The sequence below is a fragment of the Balaenoptera physalus genome (genome assembly GCF_965194825.1).
Source record: "Balaenoptera physalus genome assembly, chromosome: 20".
Lineage (NCBI taxonomy): Eukaryota > Metazoa > Chordata > Mammalia > Artiodactyla > Balaenopteridae > Balaenoptera > Balaenoptera physalus.
This window is the reverse complement of record NC_138901.1, coordinates 56,898,829-56,926,361: the sequence shown is the minus strand read 5'-3', so window position 1 is coordinate 56,926,361 and position 27,533 is coordinate 56,898,829. Positions and strand designations below refer to the sequence as shown.

General features: G+C 49.4%; 2 protein-coding genes across 2 annotated transcripts; both read left to right on the top strand.

The window, feature by feature from the left end:
• The first annotated feature begins 6,612 nt into the window (after window positions 1–6,612).
• Window positions 6,613–18,620, top strand: RNF222 (ring finger protein 222). Its single transcript, XM_082441474.1, has 3 exons — window positions 6,613–8,545; window positions 12,053–12,267; window positions 12,852–18,620. Exons 2-3 carry the CDS (start codon window positions 12,264–12,266, stop codon window positions 13,520–13,522), a joined length of 675 nt encoding a protein of 224 aa, XP_082297600.1. The 5' UTR covers window positions 6,613–8,545; window positions 12,053–12,263; the 3' UTR covers window positions 13,523–18,620.
• A 2,342-nt stretch (window positions 18,621–20,962) lies between these two features.
• Window positions 20,963–26,604, top strand: RPL26 (ribosomal protein L26). The gene is made up of 4 exons (XM_082441475.1): window positions 20,963–21,099; window positions 21,923–22,095; window positions 23,227–23,367; window positions 26,433–26,604. The coding sequence occupies exons 2-4, from the start codon at window positions 21,928–21,930 to the stop codon at window positions 26,559–26,561; spliced, it is 438 nt and encodes a 145-aa protein (XP_082297601.1). The 5' UTR covers window positions 20,963–21,099; window positions 21,923–21,927; the 3' UTR covers window positions 26,562–26,604.
• Window positions 26,605–27,533: the final 929 nt, after the last annotated feature.

The following is a 27,533-nucleotide window of genomic DNA, read 5'->3' as shown; positions in this document are numbered from 1 at the left end:
ATATTTTCTACCCACCTATCTTTCAGTTTACTAATCCTGTCTTCTGTTATATCTAACCAGCTGTTGGGAATTCCCTGGAAGTCAGTCCAGTGGTTAGGACTCGGCCTAACCACTAGTTAGGACTTTCACTGCTGTGGCCTGGGTTCAGTCCCTGGTCAGGGAACTAAGATCCCACAAGCCTCCCAGTGTGGCCCAAAAACAAACAAACAAACAAATGAAAAACTGCTGTTAAATCCATCTATAGAGTTTTTTTGTTTTGGTTTGGTTTTTGGTTTGGGGTGTTTTTTTTTTCTGTTTTTAAGTAATTGTATTTTTCAATTCTAGAGTTTCCACTTGGTTCTTTTAAAAAAGAACCAAGGTTCTTTTAAAAAAATTGTTTCTAGTTCTCCATCTACTTTCTTGAATGTATTCGAGTCCATGTACAATAATACCAATATCTTTTTCTCCTTCAGGTCTGCTATTTATGTTTTTCTCTTGGTTTTTGTTCATTTGGTCTTGTCTCTTAGTATATCTCTTAACTTTTGTTAAATGTTGGATGCTGTGTAGAATGAAAAACCGTAGAGGCTCTGGATTATGTTATTTCTCCAGAAGAGATGGAAATTTCTGGGTGTTTTTTTTTTGTTTTGGGGGGGTGGTTTTGTTGTTGTTGTTGTTTGTGGTTTTTGTTGTTGTTGTTTCCAGGCAGTTAGAGTAGGGTTAAATCATTTAATACAATCAGGAATTGCGATGTTTCTGGCTTTGTATGGGCTGCTATGTTTCTGGATTGCCCTTGCTCCTAGATCATAGCCTTTCAGGGGTCTCAGCTGAAACCCTAAAGTGTTTCTCAGGTCCCTCTTTCTTGTCAGATCCTGAACTCCTGAGCCTTGTGATAATGCCAAAACTTTAGGCCACCATTTTCTGCTCAGCCTCAATGCCTCCCAAGCAAATCAGCAAATTACTGTAAGGAATTTCCTTCAGGAAAGCAGTGGAGATGGATCCCCCTCACTTCAAAGGGTTTTCCTTCTGTACAGGATCCTGGTTACTTAAGTTCTGCCCACTTTGGCTACTCTCTAAAGCCTTAAAACAGCTGTGAGTGTGTGTGTGGGGTGGGGGGAAATCTAGTTTTTACGTTATTCTCTAAAGGAATCCTAGCCTGATACAAGCCACTCTGTCATGACCAGAAGCAAAAATCAACTAATGTACATTTTTTAAAAAGATAATTCTGGGGACTTCCCTGGTGGCACAGTGGTTAAGAATCTGCCTGCTAACGCAGAGGACACAGGTTTGATCCCTGGTCCGGGAAGATCCCACATGCCACGGAGTAACTAGGCCCACGTGCCACAACTGCTGAGCTTGCGCTCTAGAACCCACAAGCCACAACTACTGAGCCCACGCACCACAACTACTGAAGTCACGCGCCTAGAGCCCATGCTCCGCAGCAAGAGAAGCCACCACAACACAACGGAGAGAGCAGCCACCACTCGCCGCAGCTAGAGAAAGCCCGTGCGCAGCAACGAAGGCCCAACGCAGCCAAAAATAAATAAATAAAATGAATAATTTTTTTAAAAACATGAGAGTGTATGGGAGTACCCTGGTAGTCCAGTGGTTAGGACTCTGAGCTTCCCTTCCACTGCAGGGGGCACAGGTTCAATCCCTGGTGGGGGAGCTGCGATCCGCAAGCTGCAGGGCGTGGCCAAGAAATAATAATAATAAAATAAATAAAAATAAAAATGAGGGTGTAAAAGAAAATTTATTGGGGATCACAAGATAACAATTGAAAAAAATCAGATCCTGAAAGTATTTATTCAGTGTGATCCCACTTATTTTTAAATCACCACATATTATAATTATATATTATATAATATATAATTATCTTTAGCATAATCATATATATATATAATAATATATATAGGGGCTGGAAGAATAAACACCAAAATAGTTATAATAGTTATGTGTAGAGGTGGTATAGAGCTTGTATTTTTCCTTTTCGCGTGTGCTTGTATGAAATTTCCACTTTTTTTCAACACTAGTGCTATTTTTATAATCAGAAAAAATACAAAAAATTTTTTTCACTCCTGACTCTGTCCCTGACCCTGGTCTTACCTGTCTCAAGCGTTGAGGCCTCTCAGCTGTCAGGGAGGCTTTCAGTTCTGGGATGGAGTGAAGACTCAGAAAATCCTCCAACAAAGACTGATGTCAAGCAGTCTTTCTCCTGCAGCTGCCACCACCCCCAGGAAGTGGGGAGAGGTTTCCCTTCCACATACCGCCCAGCGAGCAAGTCTCTGGGCTTCCCCGCTCTTTAGCTTCCTTTCCCCCACCCGACTCAGAGCATCTCGGCTCCTGCAGTTGGCGATTTGGGGCCTGTGTGTTTTACGACGCTGGGAGGGCGTGGGGCGGGGGCGCACGCAGACCAGGTGAGTTGCAGGACGCAGCCCACGGCGGCTCGTGCGCGGCTGCGACGTGACTCAGCCTTCCTGCTCTCCCAGTGCCCCACCCCTGCTGCCCTCTGTCTCCTCCCGCAGCCCGCACCCTCGGGTGACCGTCCGTCCTTGCGAGTTTCATTCTCAAGTCCAAGCTATTTTTCTCCTTTTCTCAGGATTCCTTCGGTTGATCCCACTCTGTGGCTTCCCGTCCAATGGGCTCTCAAGCATTGAAAGCCAGCCTCGGGCCCAGCCTTGAAAAATCCTGAAGTGGCCTCTTTCGGCTCTGAGATCCCGAGCCGCTGTGGCTCCGGACCTTGGGGGTCGTCATCCCCCAGTCGTACGTCTCAGATCAGCGTGCGCCAAGGCCCGTGCGCGCCACGACTTCCGGTGGTACACAAGATAAACTTTTTTTCTTTTTTTTTACTTAACAGTATGTATTCATTTTGCTGTTTATTAAAAATATAATTAGAGCATCAGACCTGTGATTTCACAGAATGGATGCTCAGAACGAGAGAGAGTAGGTTTTTGTTGCTGTTGTTTAAAGAAAAATCAAGTAAACAATCGTACTTAGATGTGGCAAAAATTACCAAGACAAACCAATAGATTAAGTTTTCCCCGGGGGGATTCCTCCTTTAAAAGCCCCAGATTTGCACTTCCCTGGTGGCGCAGTGGTTGAGAATCTGCCTGCCAATGCAGGGGACACGGGTTCGAGCCCTGGTTTGGGAAGATCCCACATGCCACGGAGCAACTAGACCCGTGCGCCACGACTACTGAGCCTGCGCGTCTGGAGCCTGTGCTCCGCAACAAGAGAGGCCGCGACAATGAGAGGCCCGCGCACCGCGATGAAGAGTGGCCCCCGCTTGCCGCAACTAGAGAAAGCCCTCGCACAGAAACGAAGACCCAACACAGCCAAAAATAATAAACAAATAAATAAAAATTTAAGGAAAAAAAAAAAGGCCCCAGATTCCGTCACAAGTCCCTCCCTCTTCCCCAACCCATCTTTCCTCCTCTCCCCAGACTCACCTCCTGGAGAACCTGTCCAAGATCATGCTTTTTCAAAGACAATTGGTGTACAGTGACTGAGTAAGGCTCTACCCCGGTTGTGGGCTCATCCTGCTGTCTCCAGCCAGACCTGAGGTTCTCAGTCCACTATGACTTTGAGGGGGGAATCTTGGTATGGATTCCAAAGGCGTCTAGAATTGAAAGGAGAATGACTGCATTGTCCAAACTTCCCTTGTGCGCCACCCCTCCACACACACACACACACACACACACACCCCATACACGTGAGCTAGGCTTCAGAAGTTACCTTTATTCATTTAATAAACACTGATAGGGACTTCCCTGGTGGTCCAGTGGTTAGGACCCCGAGCTTTCACTGAGGAGAGCCTGGGTTCAATCCCTGGTTGGGGAACTAAGATCCCACATGATGCCTGATGCGGCCCAAAAGAAGAAGACAGAACAAAAAAACCACATTGATTTATTGAGCACTATTGATAGACACCAGGCCCACAAAAGAGAACAGAGATGAGTTAGGATCCCCTCCTACAAGGTCTTAAAAGTTAAAGATGCCAGAGGGGAGGTGATGAGGTAGAAAGGCATTCCAGCCAGGAAAAAAAAATTTTTTTTAAAGGCATTAAAAAAAAAAAAAATCACAGAACCCCAGAAGCCCGAGGCCTTCAAGGTATCTAAACTAAAAGCCAGCACTTTGGCCACGCTGCGTGGCATGAGATGGCCAAGGGCAAGGGGATGTCCAGAGACAGTCTGGGAAAGGCAGTGAGGGCCTCATGTGCCGGCTGAGGAGGGTGGGCTTTGTACTGAGGGCAGTGGGGAGCCATGGAAGTCTTCAGAGGGAGGAGAGGGTGCAGGGTAACATCTGTGAAGCTGCTCTTTAGCTGCTGTGTGCTGGGCTGCAGGTTGGACTGAGGGGGCTGAGGGCCAAGGGGGGGCGAGCTGGGAATGAGAGCAGCCCTTGTCCGCCTACCAAGCCAGGTGCCCTGGCAGGGCCTGTGTTCTGTTCAAAGGCCCCAGGTTTCCCCTGTGCTACCAGCAGCCCCAGGCTATGTAATAATGGGGGGAGAGCCCAGGGGACAAAAGGAACAGGTAAGACAGAGTGAGATTTTTCAGGGGTGTGAATGAACTGAAATCCCAAAACAGCCTCTGAGCTGGCTGGAACCAAGCAGGGCCCCCTGCAATTGGATGCGGGGCGTGGGGGGGGGGGGGACACTTGATTTGCATTTCCCTGATTGAGGCAGGAGATAGATGGGCTCCAGGCTAGACATTTACAACTAGCCTCCTGTTTACACTTCCTGGGGTGAGAAGAAGATGGGCTCCAGGCCGGACATTCATTACCAGCCCCCTGTTTACATTTCCTGAAGCAAGAGACAAACGAGCTCCAGGACTACATATTTATGACCGGACTCCTGTCTATATTTCGAGATCTGCACCTCGATATAAAAACCAGCAACAGAAATAGGCTAAATAACCAGACATTGGACATTTTTATGGCAGGAACAGAGTGGGACTAAACCCTGTTAAAAGATCAAGAGGTCATACACTTCCCATCCTTGGGGCAAGGGAAACATTGCACATGTGCAGAAAGGCTCCTTGGGGGTCAAAAATGAGGGGGCACCACCACATAATATGTGATGCTAAGGCTATCCCATAGGCCTCTGGGCTGTAATCCATCTTAGAAAAAAGTTGCCCACGCAAGTTGGGGAGGGTCCTAAGGCAGGTCAGGTGTGGAAAAAGAAACCAGATAATTGGCCAAAGGTAAACAAAGAGCTGGAAGAACTGCCCTATATAAATGACTTCACTGCCTATTCACTGCACTCTTACTCATTAGGGAGGACGCCCACACGCTTTCTCTCCTGGTGTGCATCTCTGTCTTGCTTCTATCTTAACTAAACAAATCGCTTCTCTGTTCATGCACTGATCTCAATTTCCCCACACTCCCTACTATCAAATCCTATAGTGTGGGTCCTCCTGGCTAATATACCTCTGCTCTCAAGCCTTCCTGATCACTAATCCCCCTCTACCTGTCAAAACTTAACAGCCGGGAGTTCCCTGGTGGTCCAGTGGGTAAGACTCCACGATCCCAATGCAGGGGCCCCAGGTTTGATCCCTGGTCCTGGAACTAGATCCCGCAAGCATGCCGCAACCAAGAAGCCCGCATGCCGCAACTAAGAAGCCCGCATGCCACAACGAAGAAGTCTGCATGCCACAACTAAGACCTGGCACAGACAAAATAAATAATAAATAAATAAATAAATATATATTTTTAAAAACTGTCCTATGTCCTACTCTGTTAGGACCTTGCTAGATGGCTAGAGGCAACCTGATAAATAAATTCAAGCTAAGGTTTCCCCAGCTGATATACTTACTCTCTCAGGTAAGGGGTGTTTGTGGGTGTGTGTGGGTGTGTGTGTGGGTGTGTACGCATACATATACACACATATGTAGATACGATTTTTAAAGTGGAATTCTTATTTTGGAACACAAAACCATGACAGACTATGATAATAAATACTTATATATTCAAAGTAATCCTCAAAGTCAAGCTTCATGGCAGGGCAGGACCAGTGGAAAAGATTTTCCACTATAACCACATCACACTAGACCAGGGGTCCCCAACCCCCTGGGCCGCGGACCAGTACCAGCCTGTTAGGAACCGGGCTGCACAGCGGGAGGTGAGCGGCCAGTGAGCGAGCGAAGCTTCATCTGCAGCTCCCCATCGCTGGCATTACCGCCTGAACACCCCCCCGCCCTCCGGTCCATGGAAAAACTGCCTTCCACGAAACCAGTCCCTGGTGCCAAACAGGTTGGGGACCGCTGCATTAGTCTGAGTCGAAGGACAGCCTGGCCTGGCTCAGTCCCCTCCCTGGGGGACACACACAGCCTTGATGCTGGGTATTTGGGGCTTCTTTTCAGGGACCCCCAGGAAGCCCTGGCAGAGTCAGAAGCCACACTGCTGAAGGTGCCCCTGGAGGTGCTGATAAAAGGAGAAAAATTTGGCCAGCCCTCTGGGACTAGAGTTGCAAAATGAAATATAGGATGCCTGCTGAAATTTGAGTTTTAGATAAGCCATGGATAATTTATTAGTATAAATAGAGCCTAAGTATTAATTTTTTTGGTTTATAATGTAAGTCTCATGCATACAACATTTTATTTCTACTTCTGTATGCATTCCAGCGTGCTAACCACCAAGTTTAGTTTCCGTCCGTCACCATACAGTTGATCCCCATTATCCATGAGTAGGTCCCAAATATTGCATTGAGTACCCTTATACTACAAAATTATTTGTTTATCTGAAATACAAATTCATCTGGGCTGTCTGCTTTTGGGGGGGGGGCTGAGCCACACAGCTTGTGGGATCTTAGTTCCCCAACCAGAGATTGAACCCGGGCCCTCGGCAGTGAAAGCGAGGAGTCCTAACCCCTGACCGTCCTCCCCCACCCCAGCCTCAAGGTGGCCATGGAGCCAGGCCAGGGTTGGCTGGGTGAGGGAGAGGCCGTCGTGGGGTGCCCTGGTGGGGTCACACTCATGCTTGGCTGTGCCTTGGATCCAGGAACCTCCTTTGTCAGAAGAAAACCAATTTCTCATGGACTCCTGCCTTATTCATTTTTTTTAGGCCTTGCCACACAGCATGTGGGACCTTAGTTCCCTGACCCGGGATCGAACCTGTGCCCCTGCAGTGGAAGCACAGAGTCTTAACTACTGGACCGCCATGGAAGTCCCTGCCTTATTCTTGATTATTTTTTCCTGATCTTGAAAGAAACACACATTCAAATATCACAGGAATGTATGTCAGAAAGTTCCTCCAGGGACTTCCCTGGTGGTCTAGTGGTTAAGACTCTGTGCTCCCAATGCAGGGGGCCCGGGTTTGATCCCTGTTCAGGGAACTAGGTCCTGCACGCCAAAACTAAAGATCCTGCACGCTGCAACTAAGACCCCTAGCAGTCAAAATAAAAAAAAAACAAAGTTCCTCCAGAGATAAAACTATCAAGTTGGATGTGTCTTCCAGATTTTTCCTCTATAAAAATGATAATATATTATCATCCATAAACAGAATCACACAGACTGTTCTGAAACTTACTATATTTCATGTGATATCAGGGACTTCCTTCCATGCAGGTGTGCATTTCTACTTTGTTGGTTTTTTTTTTTTTAATTAATTAATTTATTTATTTTATATTTTTTGGCTGCGTTGGGCCTTTGTTGCTGCGCGCAGGCTAAGCGGCGAGCTGCGGTGCCCGGGCTTTTCAATGGCGGCTTCTCTTATTGCAGAGCAGGGGCTCTAGGCACGCAGGCTTCAGTAGTTGTGGCACACGGGCTCAGTAGTTGTGGCTCGCGGGCTCTAGAGCGCAGGCTCAGTAGTTGTGGCTCATGGGCTTAGTTGCTCTGCCGCATGTGGGATCTTCCCAGACCAGGGCTCAAAACCACATCCGCTGCATTGGCAGGCAGATTCTTAACCACTGCGCCACCAGGCCCTACTTTGTTGGTTTTACTCTGCCTCCTTCTTTATCTCCATGGTGTTTGGTCTTTGGAGCTCTGAGCCCCTTTGAGTGTGAGATGAAGGACAAGTGTACATAAGCATATCACCCAAATATTTGTGTATGACTTTGGGTGGCAAAGCATTACCAACTCCTTCACCCTATCATGGCAGGGGAGCAGGGGGCTGGGGGAGGATCACTGAAATGGGTCCAGGAGGCTGAAGGACTGTATGACTTTTATTGTTGGGCTGAGGGGACCCATCTCTGGGGAGCCTCAGTCAAAGGGGTCCTGGATCACTGCCTCCATCGTGAGACCCTCTGCTTGTCTCCAGCACCCATCCCTGGGCTCCTCCTTAGGCAGGGGCCCCTCCTCTCCTAGCATCCTCATCAAGATCACCTGACTCCAGCAGGGGCCAAACCCCTGGGTAATGCCAAGAGCCTCCCAGCCTCAAACGGGTTGGCCAACATTCACTTCCCGGTGCTGTCCTCCCGACCTGCTCAGTCATTAGGAAATGCCTTGGAGGCAGCAGCTGTCACAGTGACAGCGGCAGGAGGACGTGTCGCCCGCCCAGCACCTCTGGGTGGCTCAGATCTGCTCCATGGAGGCCCCGGGTGGAGAGGCAGATGCTGCGCGCCCTGGTCCCAGCTAAAGTGAGTCTGGGGGCCGGGCTGGGGGCACGGAAGGAGTGGGATCCAGTCGGAGCTTGGCAGGGCTCTGCACTGACACTGGAGTGATGCCAGGGTGTGAGTGTGTGTGTGTGAGTGTGTGTGTGTGTGTGTGTGTGTGTGTGTGTGTGTGTGTGTGTGTGTGTGTGTGTGTGTGTGTGGTGTCTAGGGGTGAGGAAGTGGTCAACAAAGCCTTGCCTTGGGAATCCAGGAGGGAAACCCGGTGCCCACAAGTCTCACTCTGCCTCACACGATCACCGTCCCAAGGTGGGGGGCAGGGATGGTCTGGACTGGTGACACCCCCCCACCAGTCCTCGAGGTGGGCTGCTGTGGGTGAAGCTAGGCACTGGGGCTTCACGAGGACGGCCCCCCCTGAGCTGGCCCTCGTCCTCCCCTGCTTCCCAGGCGGCTGAAGGGGCAGCCCCGTTTACAGTCACTCTGAGGAGGGAAGTTTGGGGAGTCATTTTCCCATCCAGGCTTCATCTATTCCTTAAAAAAAAAAAAAACAACTTTACTGAGGTGTGATTGACATACAACAAGCTGTACATATTTAACATATACAACTGGATTCTGGAGCTCTTGTGAGGTATTTTTCATCCCTGGATGTTTGTTAGATCAGTGTTTCTGTAAAGAAACATTCTGTGAGGGCTGGGACCTCCAATTCTGCCATCTTGCTCTCGATTCTTCACCTGCCCCTTGGATCAAGGTCTGGGACGCCCTCCATGGAGGCATCCGAACCCTCGCTAGAGGAGGTGGTACGCAGCATGGGCCATATAACCAGACTGACCTGGCCTCGAATCCTGGGTCTGCCCTGAACTAGCAGCCTGACTTTGAACAAGTGACTTAAGCCTCACGGTTCCTCATCTGTAAAATGGAAATAACATCCACCTCCCAGAGTCGCTGTCATGATGAAATGAGGAAGGGATGCAAAATGCCAAGCACATAATTAGTGTTCAATAAATAGTCGCTGTTATAATTATTTATTATTAGCTCAACACTAGTCCCATCTCACCTAGGAAGACTTTTCAGCCCTCCTTCCCTGAAATTTCCTGAAGCACCAATGGGGATGCCTTTGGCAGATAACGTCTTGCACTGTTATTTAGCTAGTTTGTGCCCAAATCAGAGCATTATTCCTTGCATTTCTTCTGCTGCCCTCTCCCCTGCCCCAGCACCAAGACAGAGTCAGGGCCATAAGAGGAACTCAAGGATGGAGAATGAAATGGAATTAAGAGAAAGGGAGGGATGCAAGGAGGGCGGCATCAGGGAAGCTGAGAAAGGGAGGTGAGAAGGTGGGGATGGAGGGCGGGTGGCATTGTCCAGACGTGAGGGACATGCCTCTCCAGAAGTACACGATGGGGAAGGGACTGCACAGAGAAGCCACCAGTGGGGACCTGGGATGTCTTTTGCATCCCCTGCATCCTTTTAATTTTTCCTCAAACTCAGTCCTCCCTGCTCCCCTTCTCATCCCAAGGAGGAAAGTGCTTCCTGATTTGGCTAATATCTACTCACCCACCCAATCTATCAACTGATTCTAATGTTTTCTATACTATCTATGAAATCTCTCTCTCTCTCCCATCTCCCTCTCCATTCTCCTTCCTAGGTGACCTCAGACAAGTCACTTCCCCATCTCTGGACCCGGCTCTGCTCACCTATAAAACTAGATTTTCCTAAATGGCCTCAGAAGTCCTTTCTTCCTCCAGCATTCTCTTATCTATCTGCTTTACTTCTCTTTTTTAAAATTTATTTATTTATTTTTGGCTGCGTTGGGTCCTCATTGCTGTGCGTGGGCTTTCTCTCGTTGTAGAGAGCGGTGGCTTCTCTTGCTGTGGAGCACGGGCTCTAGGCACGCGGGCTTCAGTAGTTGTGGCTCGCAGGCTCTAGAGCACAGGCTCACTAGTTGTGGCGCACGGGCTTAGTTACTCCACGGCATGTGGGATCTTCCCAGACCAGGGCTCGAACCCATGTCCCCTGCATTGGGAGGTGGATTCTTAACCACTGCGCCACCAGGCAAGTCCCTGCTTTACTTCTCTTGCCTGTCTTGATAACTTACTTCTCAGTTACCCAAACAACTTAAGCGATTGATCGTCATTCCTCCTTTTAAAAAAATCTTTTTTCAAGAAAATTTATAAATGTCCCCTAGGCTCTAAAGTTTCATGAAGGGCTTTCTTGAACACTGCCTATCTCCAATGCCTGGCTCAGTACCTAGCCCGCAGCAAGCGCTCAATAAATATTTGTTGAATAATTGGATGGATGGATGGAATTGCCACTATGTGCCTGTGGGGAATAATGAAATGCAGGGGGACAGTTGGTTGGCTTAAGGAAATCAAGGTCATCCTGAGACTAACCCCAGTTTAGACATTTGCAAGTGTGTTATGAAACAAAAAAGTTAAAAAGTCTGAGAAACGCTGGAATCACCATCTTAATGATCTATTGCCCATCACTGACATAATCTATTGTTATCTTGTTCAGTTATTCTAATTTGAGGGGAGCTGCCCTCTGTCAGGAGTGTGATATTCTTTAGTCACTTACGTAATAAGGAACATCTGGGGAGGAGAGGGAAGGCCAGAAGGCAGATGCCAGGAGGGGAAAGGGCTCGGCCTGCCTTAACAATGACACCTACCGTTTATTGAGCACTTACTGCGTGCCAGACTCTTCACTCATGCTACCTCACTTAATACTCTGGACAACGCTGAGAGGAAGGTGGTACGATTATCATCAACCCCCCCTTAGAGATGGGAAACCGAGGCTCAGATAGGTTATACAGACAGTAATGGGTATATCAAGGATTTGAAGCCAGCTTCAGAGTCTGAGCACTTGAACCCTCACTCCCAGCCTGGAGGCCACACTGACCACTTCAGAGACCAAAGCTCGAAAACCCCTGCAAAGGCTTTGGTGTTGCCACCAGGGTCCCCAGTCCCCTACCCCTCCCTCTACATATTTTTGCTCTTTCTTGGTTATGGGACCAAGTTTTCAACTTGGCAAAATGGACTTGGAACCAAGCCAGGAGGGGGGAGAGATTCCAGAAGATTTGTGATTGAACCAACTCTAGTTTGTCCTTCCTGTTAACTAATCTTGTTCTCGCTACGTCATTTCTCAGGTCTGGGGGCTGCTACACAGCTCTAGCTGTCAGTGTGTCCAGGGGTCTTTTGTCTATGTCACTGATGGAAGAATATATCAATAACAGGTGATCACGGTCCTTCTAAAGAGGCTGTTCTAGATGAGTTTAAATGACGCAGCTGTGATACTGGGGACACGTAGAAGAATGAGAACACCTGGACCACATCACATACCCAAAGAGGTGTTTCCCGTCAAGGTTTACACCTTGGGAAACTGGACTAAATCCAACAATGTTGCCATTGCTGACAGCATCCTTGGAGCCTCTCTTGAGCTCTCAGATAATGTTAGAAACCCACCTGTTACATCAAGGTGACTCCTTATCTTTGATTTAAAACAATCTCATGCCACTTGAGCACTCATTTGCTTTCTCACCAGAATGGGCACCCGGTGACTTCTGGCCATTTCCAAATACCAGACGTATCCTCGAAGGATGAAAATCTGCCTTCACAGAGGTTAATCAGAAGGTTCTCTCGCAGCCTCGGGCAGGCCTCTGGGAAGAGTCTGAAGGATGAGTGAGCTGTGATGGGCAAAGGAAGGAGCCCACAGCTCCCTGACGCGACCGCGCGGCCGGCCAGCCGGCATTTGGATGTGTAAGTTCTGAGTTTCGTTTTCAAAACCCTCGTTGCGTCACAGCCACACGTAGCACACAGGGATGCGATCCAGGGGCTGAGCACACTCCAGTGGGTCAGCCGGCCCGAGCGGGGAGACGGAGCAGCGGCAGAGGCTTTTCTGGAAAACGGCCACTCTGGGCACACGCCCACACTGAAGCCTGCACTGAGGCCGCGGGCGCATCCGCTTAGCCACCTGCTTCCCCCGGGAAATGGGTCCTCCGGCCTCCACTTCGGGCATGGAACCAGGAAGGGGGAGGGGGTGACCTCACAGCGAGTGCCCGTCGGGGTGGAGGTGGGAGGCTACACCTTCCCCCGCCACCCACCTCCTTCCAGAGCCCAGCGTGGCTGGGATCTCTCGTTGTCTCCCAATCCCCCTTCCGGAAGCGGCCCCTCATCGCCTCCGGAGGGTCCGGGTTTACTTCCGGTAGACCTTGGAGGAGGAGCAGCGGGAGAGGACCGGGGAGGAGGGCGTGGAGGCAGCGGGGCGGCAGGCGGCCCGGAGGGGTCAGGCAGGGGAGCGGAGGAGGAAAAGGCCCTGATGCTTCGGCCCTTCCCGCCCACAGCCGGGGCCCTGCCCTCCCGTGCGGCCATGTCCGAGGGGGAGAGCAAGGAAAGCTCGGGCGGCGAGTGCCCCGTGTGCTACGACAAGTTCTGCGATCTAGAGGGCGCCGGCCGGACGCTGTGCTGTGGCCACATGTTCTGCCATGACTGCCTGGTCAAGTACCTCCTCTCCACGCGCGTGGACGGGCAGGTCCAGAGGACCGTCGTCTGCCCCGTCTGCCGCTACGTCACCTTCCTCGGCAAGAAGAGCTCCTGCTGGCCCGCCAAGCTGGACAAGAGCTCTCAGACCCTGGCCGTGCCCATGGGCCTGCCGCCCGTGCCACCGCCGGACACCCTAGGCCACGCCAACCCCCTGGCCCTCTCCCAGCCTTTCTGGAGGCCGTCCCCGAATCAGGGCGGCCAGCTGCCCTTGGACCCGCCGCCCGGCCTGCCCCGGGAGCCGCAGATCTTCATCATCAGCCGCTACGGGGTGCCCCTGGGGGAGCAGGACAGCATCCTGCTCGGGCGCAGCCTGGCCGAGTTCTCGGAGGCCCCCCGGGGGCCCAGCTCCACCTGGACGTTCTGCAGCCGCTCCCGGGCCCTCCTGCTCATCACCCTCATTGCCGCGGTGGCCGTGGTGGCCATGGTGGCCGCCATCCTGCCCTGGGTGCTGCTGGTGAGGAAGCGCGCGTGAGTGGGGCACCGGCCCGAGGGCCGCTCTGGAAGCCGCCCGCTCACACAGCCAGGCTGCCTGGGCGGGGCCAGCCGAGCCCTGAGGGGTGGCCTGGGGCAGAGGGGGTGTCAAGGCGGTGCTGGCTGGAGGTGCAGTGGCATCTCCCCACCCCGGGCTCCTCGCTCCCAGTGCGTCTCAGACAGAACAGGGAGGCCAGGGCTGGGCTGAGCAGCCAGGCTCTGGGCTGAATGAAATGGAAACTCCAGGCTCCGGGCCAGGGAGGAAAGCGTGATGGACACCCCTGCTCAGAAACAGCAGCGGGGGGCATACCCTCAGGGGATACTGGTCCTTCCTCTAGGCTAGAGCCAAGCAAGGCAGGGAGATGGGCAGCTGCTCCGTCCTGTGGGCTCGCCAGCCCCGAGGGGTAGTCCTCATCTGCCAGGTGAACTACCTGAGGCCAGCTGGGGTTCTGCGTGGGGTACATCCTGGAGGGGGCCCCAGGGCAGGACTCCTCCAGGTCAGAATTCCCGGCCAGGGTCCTCCAACCTGCTCCGAGCAATAAACAGAAGGGGTGGCGCAGGGGCCAAAGGCACTTGTGTTTCCCGGAGTCTCAGCCCCCATCCGTGACACCCCACAGCTGGGCAAGGGTGCCAGCCTGGAAGGTCTTCCCTGAGGGAGAAGCTGATCTCAGGGAGCTCCTGGAGGAAGGAACAGAAAAGGGGAGCAGAGACCACAGCAGGAGTCAGAAGTTTGTTGACAGAGGCTGAGGCCAGCAGAATGGCGCACAGAGCCAGAGGTCTCCCCAAGCCTCCCGGGCCCAGGAATGGTCCAAATTTTGAGTCCTGGGGTTTTCAAGGATAGCCTGGAAGGTGGGCAGTGCAGGGGAAGCCTGGTGGCCGGGACTTGAGTCAACTGAAAACTATGTGGGCAAACGAACCCCTGGGGGCTCCCTCCCAGCCCAGGTTCTCCTCTTCCTCATGACCAACCACTCATTAGACGCCACACCAGCTGGGCCAGTTCCCGGGGTGGATTCCCAGGCTGGGCTGGGTGAGGAGGGGTGGGGAAGAAAACAGCTGTGCTTGGCAGGGACGCTTCTGTCTCAGTGAACACTGGAAGCCAGCTGTTGTCGGCTGCTGGCCAAGGTCACATCACCTGGGGACGCCGCCTATGCTGGGGGTCCTTGATGAGGACACTAGAAAAAGCTCAGGTTGGGTCTTGTCTGGGGAGCGAGCCATTCGGGGACAGCTATTTTCTGTTTACTAAGGCCCATAAGTCAGTGGGCCATCATCTTAATTTTAGGGCTAAGAACAGCAAAAACCTCAAGCTGTTTTCTGAAATGGGTGGGTGTTCAGAGCCCAGGTGTGCCAAAGGCCAAGCTCTCCGCAGCCTCTGCCTCTCTCAGCACAGTTCGCTGTCTGTGGGGAAAGAAATAGCGCCCTCTTACCTAGTTCCTAAAAGCCTGTAGTGGTGGTCATTTGGGGACCATTAGGGGATGGGATCCACCTGCAGGGGATATTGGGACACAGGGAGGGTTGATTTAATGCACTTATGGGCTTCTTCCTTTCAAGACTAGAGAACATAGGTGCTATTGGGGGAGGTACAGGTGGATTCATGGGAAAAATGTTTATTATAGGAATTAAAATGTTAAATTTACAAAGACTCTACTGAGTCAGGTTTTTTTGTTTGTTTGTTTGTTTTTTTATGGCTGTGTTGGGTCTTCGTTTCTGTGCGAGGGCTTTCTCTAGTTGCGGCAAGTGGGGGCCACTCTTCATTGCAGTACGCGGGCCTCTCATTATTGCGGCCTCCCTTGTTGCGGAGCACAGGCTCCAGACGCGCAGGCTCAGTAATTGTGGCTCACGGGCCTAGTTGTTCCGTGGCATGTGGGATCTTCCCAGACCAGGGCTCGAACCCGTGTCCCCTGCATTGGCAGGCAGATTCTCAACCACTGCGCCACCAGGGAAGCCCCCTACTGAGTCAGTTTTAACCACAGCCAGGCTGCTTCAAACAGTGTCATGAATTTCTGGGGACCTGCTTTTAGCCTTTTCAGATTCTGTTGTGTTTGCCAAAAGTTAATTTCGAAATACCTGTAGTGTTTCCATATTGTTCAGTCGTGACTTGTAGATGGCACTTCTTTTATTTTCAAAGAATGTCAAAAGCTATATATTTTCTCAAAGATTCCAGACACATTGTAAATGCATTTGGGAAGCGCTGAGCTTGGACTTTTAGGATAACTCATTTTAAATGAAAAAGGCCATCCGAAAACACAAATGCAAATGGCTCTTAAACATTTACTCAGACACACTTGTGAAAGGAATGCAAATTACAATTCTGCTGGCATCCCATTTTTCACCTATTAGCTTGTCTAAACTCACCCTGCTGCCAACGTTGAGGGAAGCAAGTGAGGTTGGTAGGAAGGGATACTGATAAAACCCCTAGGAGGGGAAATTTGATATTATCTATCAAATGTCCACTTTGACCCAGCAGTTCCCATTCTAGAAAGGTATCTGACAGATACACTTGCATATTGCGGTATTGACATATGTAATTGCAGTGTTGTTCCTAAAAACAAAGAATTGGGAAAACCCTACATGCCAGTCAGAAGGGGCTGGTTGTGTAACTTAAGATGCAGGGACTGTCATGCAGCTGTAAAAAGAACAAGGAAGGACCTGCAAACTGACTCTGAAAGTCTCCAAGATCCAGTGGCCGACGGGCAGAGGCAAGGTTTGGAACGCTGGGTATCCGATACTACAACCTGTATAGAAAGTGGGAGAATAAGAATTTACTTTCCGGGACTTCCCTGGTGTCCAGTGGTTAAGAGTGCGCTGAGAATGGACTTGAGGACACGGGGAGGGGGAAGGGTAAGCTAGGACGAAGTGAGAGAGTGGCATGCACTTATAAATACTACCAAATGTAAAATAGCTAGCTAGTGGGAAGCAGCTGCATAGCCCAGGGAGATCAGCTCGGTGCTTTGTGACCACCTAGAGGGGTGGGATAGGGAGGGTGGGAGGGAGGTGCAAGAGGGAGGAGATATGGGGATATATGTATACGTATAGCTTATTCACTTTGTTGTACAGCAGAAACTAACACACCATTGTAAAGCAATTATACTCCAATAAAGATGTTAAAAAAAAAGACTGCGCTTCCACTACAGGGGGCACGGGTTCGATCCCTGGTCAGAGAACTAGATCCCACATGCCGCGTGGCGTGCCCAAAAAAATAAAAAAGAATTTACTTTCTGATTTGTGCGTAAAGCAATTGGGAATATTCGAAAAAAAACTAGTAAGAGTGGTGAACTGTGGATGGGGATGAGAAAATGATGGAATGGGAAGGGAACTTCTCCCTTTACCTTTGGTATTTTGGGATTTTTGAACCAAATAAATGTAGGTATTATTCAAACATTAAATTGAAACATTATATTAGAAGCTAAAGATATCTGCAGTGTACACACTTGTTGCCTGGTGAGGAGTCGGCCGCAAGAATATCTGCGAGCCTCCAGGCTGCTTGTCCTGTGGTTCCAGAGCGTCAGCTGATGTGTCTCGTTCGAGGTATGACATCTTAGGCTTAACAGGCACCCAGGAAGGAAGGTAGAAAGTTTAATATTCTCAGCGTTCCTAAGTTCCTATGGATTTCTTTGGGCCCCACCATTTAATGTGCTCATTTTGATTCCCTCTTGTTTTTTTTTTGGCCACGCTGCGCGGCTTGTGGAATCTCAGCTCTCCAACTTCCCAGGCCCCTGGCAGTGAGAGTGGGGAGTCCTAACCCCTGGACTGCCAGGGAATTCCCTGTTTTGATTTCCTCTTCTCTATCCTTCCTTTTCTTTCTCAAATAAAATCTTTCGCTTTAAGCAACCACCCTGGGGTCAGGGCACTACAGGAAGATAACATAGATAGACAGATAGGTAGATAGGCAGACGGATGCCCCGAGGTTAAACATAAACTGTCACTCCTCTCTTTCTCCCCTTGTCCAGAGGCACCCCCCACCCCGGCCTTTACACTCACACACACGCTCTCACACTCTCACACACTCACTCACTCCCTTTGCCACCTCCCATCACAATAACCTTTAACTCTCATACACAGTCTAGGCCGACCCAGCGTGCTAAAGGACCCATACTTCACTGGCGGGCCCCAGGCCAGGGCTGCCAGGAGCCTGGGCAGGCGCATCAGAGACCTCTCTGCCCCTCGGGCCCGTGACCTCTGCCCTCAGTGAAGCCTGATGACTCGGGCAGCCCTTCTGCAATCACCACTTGTCTCTCTGACCTCCTTCACAATCCAAATGTCCTTTCTTGACACAAAATAAACAGTCTTGGCCCACCCTCTCAACTTGTCCCTTTCCTTCATCCTCCTCAAACCCAGAACAAAGGAACGCCACAACTAATTCTCAACACAAACTACTGGCAGTTCCTACAAGCAGTGCTGGTGCAGGCCTCTGGGCTCTCGTTTGGGCAGTTCCCTCCACCTGGAACACGCTTCCCCCGTTGTCTACCTGGAAAACTCCTACCTAGCTTTCCAGAAACAGTTCATGGGTTACCTATAAAACCTCCCCCAACCCTTACCTTGGTTAGAATTGGCCACACCTATGCTGTGTCCCCCGCTGCATCCCACCATCTTCCCGAGACACTTTATAATGCACGTTTGTTGACAAGTCCGTCTCCTCCTTCTAGACAATGTGCTCCTTGACGAGAGGCTAGATCTTAACTGATCTTGCTAAGATCATACCAAGTGTCTGGCACAGAATTTAGGAAAGAGTCGAAGCTGGATAAATATTTGAAGACTGCATGAGTGAAGGAATGAATGGATGAACAAATGAACAAGTGAAAACATGCTGGTTTGTGGTCCAGAAAAAAAGTTTAGTCCAGGGATGTAGGCACGAAGTCTGGATAATACCTACTTTGGTGTGTCTTAGGGCTACACAAAGACCACCCTCAAAATGACCCTAAGGAGCCAATTTAAAAGGACTCACGTGGGGACTTCCTTGGAGGTCCAGTGGTTAAGACTCAAAAAAAAAAAAAAAAAAGGAGTCACATAAGAAGAATGTGGAGAGAGGGCAGCCAGGTGAGGTGGCCAGAGGTTCATGTAGGGTGGAGCCATGACGCCCAACAGACACTTGTGAAGATAAACAGACTGTATAACTAGGCTAGCAGTCATCTGCATCTGTGGGTACAATTTCCAACGATCTTCACACTGTATAAAGCGGTTATGCTTCCACATGGTGGGTGGGCTGGAGTTTAATTTCGATGACTCTGTGTTGGATGGAGGGAGGGAGGCCTGAGAGGCTTGGGTGACAGCAGAGAATGATGGGGAGGCTGAAGAAACAGAGAGGACCTTTGTGGGAAGAGAGAAAGATGATGGGGAGGCCTGAAGAAGAGGCGATTAAGGAAACTAGTAAAGACAATAAGAGGAAAGAGAAGGTGAAGACCAGAAAGGAAGGCAGGAGCCTTCAGCAGCTCCCTACGACTTTTCAGCGTCCAAATCAAACTCAGCTCAACCCCAGAACCCCATGGGCTCCGTCTCTGAATCCCTCTCATGCCAAGCACAGGGACCTGGCACCTGGTGACAGTGCGTCATGGGCTTCACACCTCCACGCCTTCCCTCAAGCTATTCCCTCTGCCTCCTGGAGCTAATTTTAACATTCCTCAAAAGTCACTAAAGGGTGACTTCACCCCAGGTCTTCCCGGACCCCAGAGTTCTCTTCTCTTCCCAAAGCACCCAGGCACCAAGGACAGGCAGGCTCAGCGAGCACTTCTCTGGGGTCCTGTGGTTGTTGATTTTGTTGTTTATCTCATCTCTTAGACAGTGAGCTTCCTGCAGGCAGAAACTTTGACTAATTTCCTTTTGTAGCTCCAGGGTGCAACCTGGCTGGCCCATGAAAGATATTCCATAAACATTTGTTGAAAAGAATTGCAGCAGAATTCTGCTCTAACTGAATTTTTGAATAACAAATAAAATCCGGGGCTATATCTTCACAGCATATTTAAGAACACAACTATTTTTAAATCATGAAAACACATGTTCTTGACTGACTCCACTCTGGGCCCTCAAGGATATGGTTTCTCACTCTCTGAGTTGACCCCAGTGGGTTCCTACAAATTGGGACCATATAGGGAATTATCAGAAGGGGCTGGGAAGCCAGCCTGCACGGGTTCGTCTATAACCTATGGGTTCTGTATAAGGTTGCACGAGCTCCTCTCACTTCTCTGTGGCTCAGGGTCCTCATCTGTAAAACGGGACAACAATACCAGGATGGCAAGGCTATTTGGTGGATTAAAGGAGCTAAAAAGGCAGCGAGTAGAAGAGTGTCCCTAAGACTCTGCAAGCTTACTACGTCTTAAGTATCATGAAACGTGTGTCTTCCCCTAGTATGACACCTGTGTTATTCATTCAACAGAAACCAATCGCTTACTAGGTGCGCGGCCAGACACGCGGCGGGCGTTCACCCCGCACTGCAATCCTTCTTCAGGAGAGCGCACCCCCTTGCCCTGCTTCCATCAGATCCTGAACTGAATGAGAGCAGGCAGTAAAATTAAGAAAAGGGCACAGTGGTTAAGAATCCCCCTGCCAGGGCAGGGGACACGGGTTCCAGCCCTGGTCCGGGAAGATCCCACATGCTGCGGAGCAACTAAGCCCGTGCTCCACAACTACTGAGCCTGCGCTCTAGAGCCCGTGAGCCACAACTACTGAAGAGCGCGCACCTAGAGCCCGCGCACCGCAACGAAGAGTAGCCCCCGCTCACTGCAACTAGAGAAAGCCCGCGTGCAGCAATGAAGACCCAACGCAGACAAAAATAAATAAATAAATAAATAAAATTTATTAAAAAAAAAAAAAGAAAAGGGCACAGTTCTCTACGTGGAAAGGCTTCCTCACGCGCGCTCCTTCAAAGTGTGGTCTCGGACCAGCACCCTCGGCATCACCTGGGAGCTCGTTAGAAACGCGGGTTCAGACCTACTTCCGCGGGGTGGGGGGCGGACCCACGGCCCCAGTCCTCGGAAGGCCCCTCGCCGGCGGGAGCCGAATCTCGGGCGGGCCCCACGGAGCAGTCAGCACACACACCGGTGCTGGGGCGGCTGCGGGCGCCGGACTGGAGCTGGTTACCTGTCAGGCACACTCGACAAGCCCACGCCCTCGGCCCAGGATGTCCAGGTAACCGAGGTGACCGGCCAGCCGGAGTCCCGGCGCCACCTGGCGGTCAAATATAGGACCTGCCCTTTCCCGGCTAAGGGAGTACCCGCTGCCTGCTGTTCGAGAGTGAAGGGACACGGGTTCCTGGGGCCGCTCTCTCCCTCAACACCCGCCGGGGCAGTCAGACCCCAAGCAGCCCCCGCCACCTGCCTGGGAACCACCGTTCCCAGACGACGCAGCTGTAGAACCCAGAGCTCCCACGGTAGGCACCAGGACCTGGAGAAGGGTTTTGCAGTTCCCCTCCGAGCCACGAGATGACGCTAATTATCAACTTCTTTCCCAGTTTTCCCTCCGTGTTCAAACTCTGCGCCTCTCTCGCTCCAAGAAACATCGGTCTCGCGAGATCTCTCGGAAACTTACAAAACCGGAAGCTGTGTGTGGATCTCTTTCCTTTTGTGGCCATCGCTGGATCGCTAGCGGGTGAGTTTGCCGGGACAACGCGTATAATCCGCAGCCATCCGTTCACGGGCCTGGTGTATCTCGACCCCGGGGGCCCCGATACTGTTCCGGTGGCCGAGTAGCAGCCGGGAAGGGGGGCCAGGATGGTCTCGGCCTGTCTTTCTCCTAGCTCAAGGACCGCCGGGGTGGGGAAGGGAGGAGGAAAGAGGATTTGGGGACTTGGAAACGGGAGCTGAAGGGGAGGCAGCTGAAGGGGAGGGAGCCTATGGTGATGGAGTCTAGTCTGGACAGTGTAGTTTCCTAAAGAGTGGTCTCAAGATAGCCTCTTGGTAAATCTACCGAACTTTCAGACGGCGCTCGCCCATTGTAAGGCTTTTTGGACCCGAGTTCTGTGCATTTTCCAGGTTCGGGATGAGGGCCTGATTTCATTCATTTGGGATGGGGCTAAAGGTGTTCACTCTCAAGTTCGTAGATTAACGTTGGTTGGTCTTTCTAAAACGTGATGTGATGTTTGAATTGTCAGTCTGCTTTGCCCTAATTCAGCGGAAATATAAGTGCTGTTTTAGCTTCCTTACGCAGTAGTTATGCAGTTTGAGTGTGTAAACAAAAAGTTTAATTACAACAGGTGTGTTGGTAATGGAACGTTCTTCTGTTCCATAAGCAAATACAGAAAACATCCCAGTAAAGCAATTCACTACAAGCAGTTTTTGATGGAGTTAAAGAATGTGACAGCTTTTGTGAGCATTCTAAACTTTCAAGATGAAATTGTTGCAGTTTCTTGTTTGTAAACTGAGTGAGATTTGGTCATTTAAGGATTTACACCTCTTTTTAACTTTTTATTTAGCCGAAATGAAGTTCAATCCCTTTGTGACCTCTGACCGAAGCAAGAACCGGAAAAGGCATTTCAATGCGCCTTCCCACATTCGCAGGAAGATTATGTCTTCCCCTCTTTCTAAAGAACTGAGACAGAAGTACAATGTCCGATCCATGCCCATCCGGAAGGATGATGAAGTTCAGGTATGTGCCGGGTTCAGGTCATCTTGGCGAATATCCCGCACATTAGGCATAGACGATGGATTGCATTCTGAGAGTGATACATCTGAGACACTGGCTCCCAGAAGAGGACTGCAAAAGGAGTTGAGCTGGGGACTAAACAAAAAGTATGCTGCTTTCTTCACCTTTACACTTTGGTGAAAATCAGTTGTCTCAAGCATCAGATGCAGTCTTAATGAAACAGAAGAAAGGGGGTTTGGAACCAGAATCTTAGTTTGGAGTTACCATTTTCTGGGTATGTTTGGGCATTGGAGAGGCATTTGAGGACCAGTAAACAATTCTGCGTCTGAATCAAAATCCATATATAAGTTACAGCTGAGCTGTAGTTTCATATGATTGTTTGAGAGTACCAGTAAATAATGTATCAAATCTATTTAAGTGAAAATTTCTATTAATGTTTCTTAGCTGTAACTTGCAGCTAGTGATTAAGATTCAAGCAGTCTCTAAAGCAGCCTACATGTTACCAGCATTTCATGACGTGAATAGCCATTTGTCGCTCCTGTGCTGGTCCTAAAATTGCCAGTAGGTTTCGGAGGCAGTCTTCTCTGCTTTCTGCGACTGGGAAGAAACATCTGTTCAGAAGCACTTTGGCAAGCTGAGGATGGTTGGGACTTCCGGGTACAGAACGATGTTAGTTAACTTCAGGGAAAGAAGTGGCATGTTCCCTTAAATATTAGCTGCTGCCCATTCTTTGGCACTTAGTTGGGCCCTTTAATGGGTTGTGAATTTAATATTTATGGCCTGTTGTTCCCTTTGAGATGGAGTGACAGTTTCCTTGTCAACTTGGTACAAAAAACCAAGGTGGGCTTGTTCCTCGTTTTTAACCTTTTAACAAGCCCACCACTGCTGGTTGACCATCAGTTGTAGGATGCCCTGTCCATCACTGTAGATTTATATGGAGCACAGTTTATTTCCAGGTTAATTGAAGCCAGAGATAGAATTATTGGCACATTTCCATTAATGATTAGGTCCTTCAAAATTGGAAGATCCTGTATATCTGATAAAGTGAATGGTGTTTACCTGATTCATAGGTTTCCTGACTGTCAAGTTTAATATTCTTTTAACCACATCTTTTATTTCTGAATTTGCATTTAGGTTGTACGAGGGCACTACAAAGGGCAGCAAATTGGCAAAGTAGTCCAGGTTTACAGGAAGAAGTATGTCATCTACATTGAACGAGTGCAGCGGGAGAAGGCTAATGGCACAACTGTCCATGTGGGCATTCACCCCAGCAAGGTGGGTGTTTTTAAGAATGCTTGAGAGGGGAGAAGGAAATTTTAACAGTTATTCTGTATGTGTATTTAATGTACCTTGTCCTTAAAAGCTATTAGTAAGCTGATCGATCAATCTAAAAATGAATAGATCTTAAAATCTAGGAAATTGGGTAATTTTTAGATGATATGGAGCTGATACCCTGTGTATTAAACAGAATTGAGTAAACAGTAAGGCACATTTACAGCCCTGCAAAGTAGGTATTAAATCATTTGCAGATGGAAAAAATCTAGACCTCAGAGTCTAGATCCCATTGATACTGGTATCTAAGCCAAAATAGAAGATAATGGTCTGATTCTCATGTCCTGGACTTCAATGTGAATTCTCCAATACTGCTGTCTAATTTCTCTCAATTAAAAAAATATGTTTAATATAAAGGTAATAAATGTACTTGGTGCCTATTCAAATAATGAGGTGTTCGTTTTTTAAGATCTTGAGTTGGCACCACAAATCTAATCTTCAAACTACAGGGAAGTCGAAAGACTAGTACAGCTGTTGGATATCTTTCACCTAGAATTCACAACTACCATTTTCTTTGCCCTTTTCCCTACCCACCAGTGGATTACAAACATCGTGGCACTTCACCTCTAATTACTTCAGTATGTATCTCTTAAGAGCGAGGACTTTCCCATTCTTTACTACAGTCTAATTTTTGCCCCCAACTAGATCAGCCGTTGTCAAGGTCACCAATCCAGTGACCGATCTTAGTGTTTTCTGAACTTAATGCAGCATTTGACACAGTTGATCTTCCTCTTTATGGCTCATCTTCGTCTCTCATTCCAGACAAACCTCAATATCCAGTTGACTAGTTTGCATGTCAACTTAGATATCTAATCAATATCTCAAACCTGACATGTTTAAATTCCTGGTTTTATCCTTGAACCCTCTTGCAGTTTGTTACCGTCACTGTGTGTGGCAGCTTTGTCCTAATTGCTCAGGCCAAAATATCATTATTATTATATACCCCACATGAGTCGATAAGACCTGTTGACTGCTGTCACATTGTATCCAGGTATTGTTACCATCAGAGTGGCCTACAAGACTTTTGGCTGCGTTGGGTCTTCCTTGCAGCGTGCAGGCTTTCTCTAGTTGTGGCGAGCGGGGCTACTCTTCGTTGCGGTGTGCGGGCTTCTCATTGTGGTGGCTTCTCTTGTTGCAGAGCATGGGATCTAGGTGCACAGGCTTCAGTAGTTGCAGCACTTGGGCTCAGTAGTTGTGGCTCATGGGCTCTAGAGCGCAGGCTCAGTCGTTGTGGCGCATGGCCTTAGTTGTTCCGCGGCATGTGGGATCTTCCTGGACCAGGGCTTGAACCCGTGTCCCCCACAGTGGCAGGTGGATTCTTAACCACTGCGCTACCAGGGAAGTCCCATCACCAGCTACTTTTTTTTTTTTTTAATTTATTTATTTATTTATTTATTTTTGGCTGCGTTGGGTCTTCATTGCTGTGTGCAGGCTTTCTATAGTTGCGGCGAGCGGGGGCTACTCCTTGTTGTTTCGGTGGCTTCTCTTGTTGTGGAGCACGGGCACTAGGCATGCGGGATCTAGTAGTTGTGGCACGCAGGCTCAGTAGTTATGGCTCGTGGGCTCTAGAGCACAGGCTCAGTAGTTGTGGCTCACGGGCCTAGTTGCTCCGTGGCATGTGGGATCTTCCCGGGCCAGGGCTTGAACCCGTGTCCCCTGCATTGGCAGGCAGATCCTTAACCACTGCGCCACCAGGGAAGCCCTACCAGCTACTTCTTTTTTTTTAAATAAATTTATTTGTTTATTTATTTATTTATGGCTGTGTTGGGTCTTCGTTTCTGTGCGAGGGCTTTCTCTAGTTGCGGCAAGTGGGGGCCACCCTTCATCGCGGTGCGTGGGCCTCTCACTATCGCGGCCTCTCTTGTTGCGGAGCACAGGCTCCAGATGCGCAGGCTCAGTAGTTGTGGCTCACGGGCCCAGTTGCTCCGCGGCATGTGGGATCTTCCCAGACCAGGGCTCGAACCCGTGTCCCCTGCATTAGCAGGCGGATTCTCAACCACTGCGCCACCAGGGAAGCCCCCAGCTACTTCTTGATGTCACCTTGTTCCACTCTCCGTGTTCTAGTCCACTGGCCTCTTTACTGTTCTGCAGCCGTGCTCCTCAGTGTGTCTGCTGGTGGCAGCATCACCTGGCAACTTCATAGAATTGTACCTTCTGTTCCCAGGTCTACTGAAGCAGAATTTGGGGGTGGGACCCAGGGGTCTATTTTAACAAGCCCTCCAGACACACTCAAATTTGAGAAACACACCTGTTAAACTTAGAAGTTCTTCTGCCTCTGGACTTTTGTGCTTGCTGTTCTGTTTGGAATACTCTACCCCCTCTAATCAGGTCTCTGTTCAAATATAGACCTTTCCGTGAGGCTTTTTGCCTGATCTCAATAAGATTTAGCCCCTGTCCTCCAGCATTCCATCTCATATTAGATATAACCTCCATGGCGGTGGAGATTGTCTTTTGGTCGCTATGCTATATTTCCAGACCTTGGTCAGTGCTGTCTTTGCCTTCCCTCACCTTCCTTCCTAAGACTAAAATTTATCATAATCTGGGTGTCTTTAGTGACAAATCTGTTGGAGTAAGGTCTGTTCTGTGACTTCACTAAAGGTTTTGCAGGTTGAAGCATGTGTGAAGGCTACATTTAATTTCCAACCTTGTGGTATTAACGTTACTATAGAAACAAAAATGTGTATGACTTTGTTAGCTTATAAAACTATGAGAGGAGTGAAATAGTTGAAACGTTTTGCAGTAGAAAAAGAAGCTGATTTTATAATAAAGCACAGAAGAGGATGTGAGAAGAACCTCCAGTGCCACATTGCCTTCTCCTTTGTTGGCTGAGCATTAGTGAACATTTAAGCCAGGTTTGGGGGTAAAGAATCATTTCTGGCAGTGTTCACAGTGTTTACGTGTCCACTCCCACAGGTGTGGGGAATGGCACTGAATGTTGGGCCTTCCCCACGTGTTCTGTGTTGGTAATTGTTTAAAGCTCAGGAGCATTTTTTCTTATTTGTCTGCAGGTGGTTATCACCAGACTAAAACTGGACAAAGACCGCAAAAAGATCCTCGAACGTAAAGCCAAATCTCGCCAAGTAGGAAAAGAAAAGGGCAAATATAAGGAAGAAACAATTGAGAAGATGCAGGAATGAAGTAATCTTGTATACAACTTTCATTAAAAACTGTTAAAATGAAGAGTCTTTGTGTATGTGTGGTGCTTTGAGACGCTGACTAGATTTCGGTGGGTCAGTTTTCAGGGAAGTTCAGGTTATGTTAGCTATCTAGGTAGGGGCAGACTACCCTTGTGGCTTGATTCCAGTAATGAAAAGTACTGTTTAGAGAGAGTTGTTTTTTTAACCAACTTTGAGCATCAGTTCTTTTTTTTTTAATGTATTTATTTTTAGCTGCGTTGGGTCTTCGTTGCTGCGCTTGGGCTTCTCACTGCGGTGGCTTCTCTTGTTGGGGAGCACGGGCTCTAGGCGCGCAGGCTTCACGTGGGCTCTAGACCACAGCCTCAGTAGCTGTGGTGAAGGGCTTAGCTGCTCTGCAGCATGTGGGATCTGCCAGGACCAGGGCTTGAACCCGTGTCCCCTGCATTGGCAGGCAGATTCTTAACCACTGCACGACCAGGGAAGTCCCAAGCATCAGTTCTTTAATGATTGAGATGCTTTCTAACAATATTCCGAAATGGGGACTAATAGTGATTTTTTTTTACAGCAGGCAGCAGCACTTTGGGGTAAAGCTGAATACCCGAGGACCCCCTTTACCACCTTGTTTTCTGCACTGATGTGTGAGTGCTGTTAGACCAAAATGAATCTTTAGCTTACAATCTGAAGCAGAAAGTGCTCACCTAAAATGCAGTTTCTCCTAGAGGATTAAGCGATACCATGCACACAGTAATTGTTGGCAACACCTTCCTCACTTTAGACTTAAGCATTTAAACGTGTAGGACGATGAATGCGGTTTACCTTCCAGGCTGGAGGCGAGCACGCATTTATCTTGGAGCCTTTACGACAACGTGGGGAAATAGGTGACCAATTTTGCCGCCGCCGGAGACCTGAGTTAGTGGCTGGCTTAGCCAAGGTCGCACCTGAGCCGGCCCCAGCTATCACCTCAGTGATCTC